The following is a 2,535-nucleotide window of genomic DNA, read 5'->3' as shown; positions in this document are numbered from 1 at the left end:
GATTTTGCGTTTTGGTGGAACAAATCATGGCTACATCTGGCTTGCTCAAAAGTGTTCGCAGGCAGGAGATGCACTATGGGGGCACAGGTCACCGTCTCATCTGCACGGGCATTGCCCTCTCCCAGCCCAATGTTCCACTGGTGGCTTCGAACGTGCAGGATACAGTAGGGGTGTGTCCGTTGTTGCAGGGTGTGCCGCAATGTAATAAGCAGTCTGCCCAGATGTTCGTTGTTGGTACGCCAGATTTCTGCATCATAGATCCCTTAGGCTACTCCAATGACATATAGGGAATCACTGACTACATTCACCGGTTCCTTCGACCACTGTTGTAAGGCCCATATCACAGCGCGCAGTTCGAGTGTTTGCAAGCTGTCAGCTGGTTCTCCCGCTATGATATGAGTCTTCCAGTGGTCATTGTCTTTCCACACACAGGTGGCCTGCTTCATCTTCCTCCCCGCATCCGTGAACACTGTGCACCCTAGTACTGGCCGATCTACATTCAGCGGGCGGTCCAGCCACTCATAGCGCCCCAGCAACTGCGCCAGCCTTCCCTGTGGGCGCTTGTTATGGACCACACTGGTGAATCCGAGCAGAGCTTCTTGCAGTGCCTCTGCATCCACTGCAAGTCCACTGTCTGGACTGGTATACTGGATGTCCTCTGCCTCCCTGCCGTCCAACTCCACCACTCAGTCGTGACTCTTTTGGATTAAAAGCACCACCATCTCTACCCTGGACTGCAGTCTGAAGCATGGCTGAGTCGGTGGGAAGATCCATTCGAGAATCCGGATGTCCTCCCCCTTTTTCTTTTGCCATTGATGGATGATGGCATGTGAACCTGCTGCACTGATCAGGGTGATGAGGATGGCGAGTGGGACTCCTTCTTCTCTGCGTGATACCCATGTGTGCCGCAGCTTATCTGTGACCTTGGCGAGAGCTGCTGCTTGGTCCGGGGAGCATTCTCGACGTTCGGTAGCGTTCGTCCCGTGCAGCCATGGTAGGAATGGGGTGAGGTCGGCGTTCGTGATTCCCGCGACTCCATGGACCCATTATAGATCTCCTAGCAGCCGTTGCGTATCATGGAGTGTGGAGATTTCTGTGTGTAGCTCGATCTTTTGGGGCCTAATTTGCGAGTCTGATATGAGCCAGCCCAGGTACTTCCATGGTGCAGTCCGCTGGATCTTCTGGAGGGAGATCTCTAATCCAGTCTCATGCAGGTGTTCTCTGACCCATTGCCTCTCTTTATCTGGGAACTCTGTAGCAGTAACTATCAGGATGTCATCCATGTAATGGTAGATGAGTGCTTCTGTGTAGTGTCGTTGAATCGGACGTAGTGCCCAGCCAACATATAGCTGACACAGCGTGGGAGAATTTTTCATTCCCTGGGGTAGGACAACCACTCGTAGCGCTTAGTAGGCTCACTGCAATTCTTTGTGGGCACTGTAAAGGCAAAACGTTCTGTGTCCTTTAGATGCAGTGGGATTGTAAAAAACCAGTCTTTTAAGTCAATTACAGTGATTTGCCATCCCGCTGGGATCATTGTAGGAGCTGGTAGCCCAGGTTGCAGTGCCCCCATAGCTTGCATGTACACATTCACTTGTCGAAGGTCATGAAGGAGGTGCCATTTTCGTGACTTCTTTGGGATCACAAAGATGGGGGTGTTCCATGGGCTGACCGATGGCCTGATGTGCCCTGCCGCTAGCTGTTCTGCAACAAGTTGTTCTACTATCTTCAGCCTTTTGCCTGTTACTGGCCACTGCTCGGCGGCTTCATCTGTTAACCAGGTGAGAGCCTGTATGGGCAGCGGCCATCAGCATAAATGCTGGTCTGTGGTGAGCACAAGGCCTAGCTGCGCAAGGATGTCACGTCTGATCAGGCCTTACAGGGTCTGAGGCAGATGCATAACATAGGGGCGACGCACAATGGTTTGATTGTCCTCAAATTCTAAGGTAATTGGGGTTGCACTTACTTCGGGGATTTGTGTTCCTCCCACCCCTACCAGCATGGCTGCTGTTTTTTCCAGTCCCCAACCAGGTGGCCATACTGCCTGGTTAATGATGGTAACATCAGCCCCTGTGTCGAAAAGCGGCTGTATTTTGGTGGCTTCTGCCCCCCTTCACAGGATCGCTTGCCGCTGAGGTCTCTGGGCCAGGTTCAATGTCCAAAACACGTCGAACCCAGAGGACCCAAAAGCGTGGTCTCCGTGGACACTGTTGTTGCTGGTTCCCCCGCTGGCCATTAGGGGAATGGGAATGATTTGGGCAATGCGACTGCCCTGCAGGATAGTCACGGGCTGTTGCAGCGCGTAGGCCATGATCTTAATTTCACCAGTGTAGTCGGCGTCGATGATGCCAGGGAGCACCACTAGTCCCTGCCGGCTGGTTGATGACCGCCCCCCGAGTAGGCCGCCCAGACGAGGGCTGTCTGATGACAGGGGGCCCTTGGCTGTGGTCGGGATCAGGGTGACCTGGCGGTCCGCAGCGTGACTTTCTATTGAGGTTGCCACGTCCACTCCAAGGCTCCCTCGGGGGGCTGGGC

The 2,535-nt window shown here is 53.8% G+C and overlaps 1 protein-coding gene across 1 annotated transcript in view; it reads right to left on the bottom strand.

The window, feature by feature from the left end:
• Positions 1 to 2,113: 2,113 nt before the first annotated feature.
• The window catches only part of LOC108447268 (deoxyuridine 5'-triphosphate nucleotidohydrolase-like), a 1,184-nt gene continuing 762 nt past the window's right edge, over positions 2,114 to 2,535 (bottom strand). Inside the window, exon 2 of the mRNA XM_017736656.1 lies at positions 2,114 to 2,529. Within this exon, the coding sequence (XP_017592145.1) occupies positions 2,114 to 2,529 (416 nt within the window). The remainder of the gene's footprint in view (positions 2,530 to 2,535) is intronic.

This window comes from Corvus brachyrhynchos, unplaced genomic scaffold (assembly GCF_000691975.1).
Source record: "Corvus brachyrhynchos isolate BGI_N302 unplaced genomic scaffold, ASM69197v1 scaffold246, whole genome shotgun sequence".
In the NCBI taxonomy this organism is placed as follows: domain Eukaryota; kingdom Metazoa; phylum Chordata; class Aves; order Passeriformes; family Corvidae; genus Corvus; species Corvus brachyrhynchos.
This window is presented reverse-complemented; position numbering and strand designations above follow the sequence as displayed.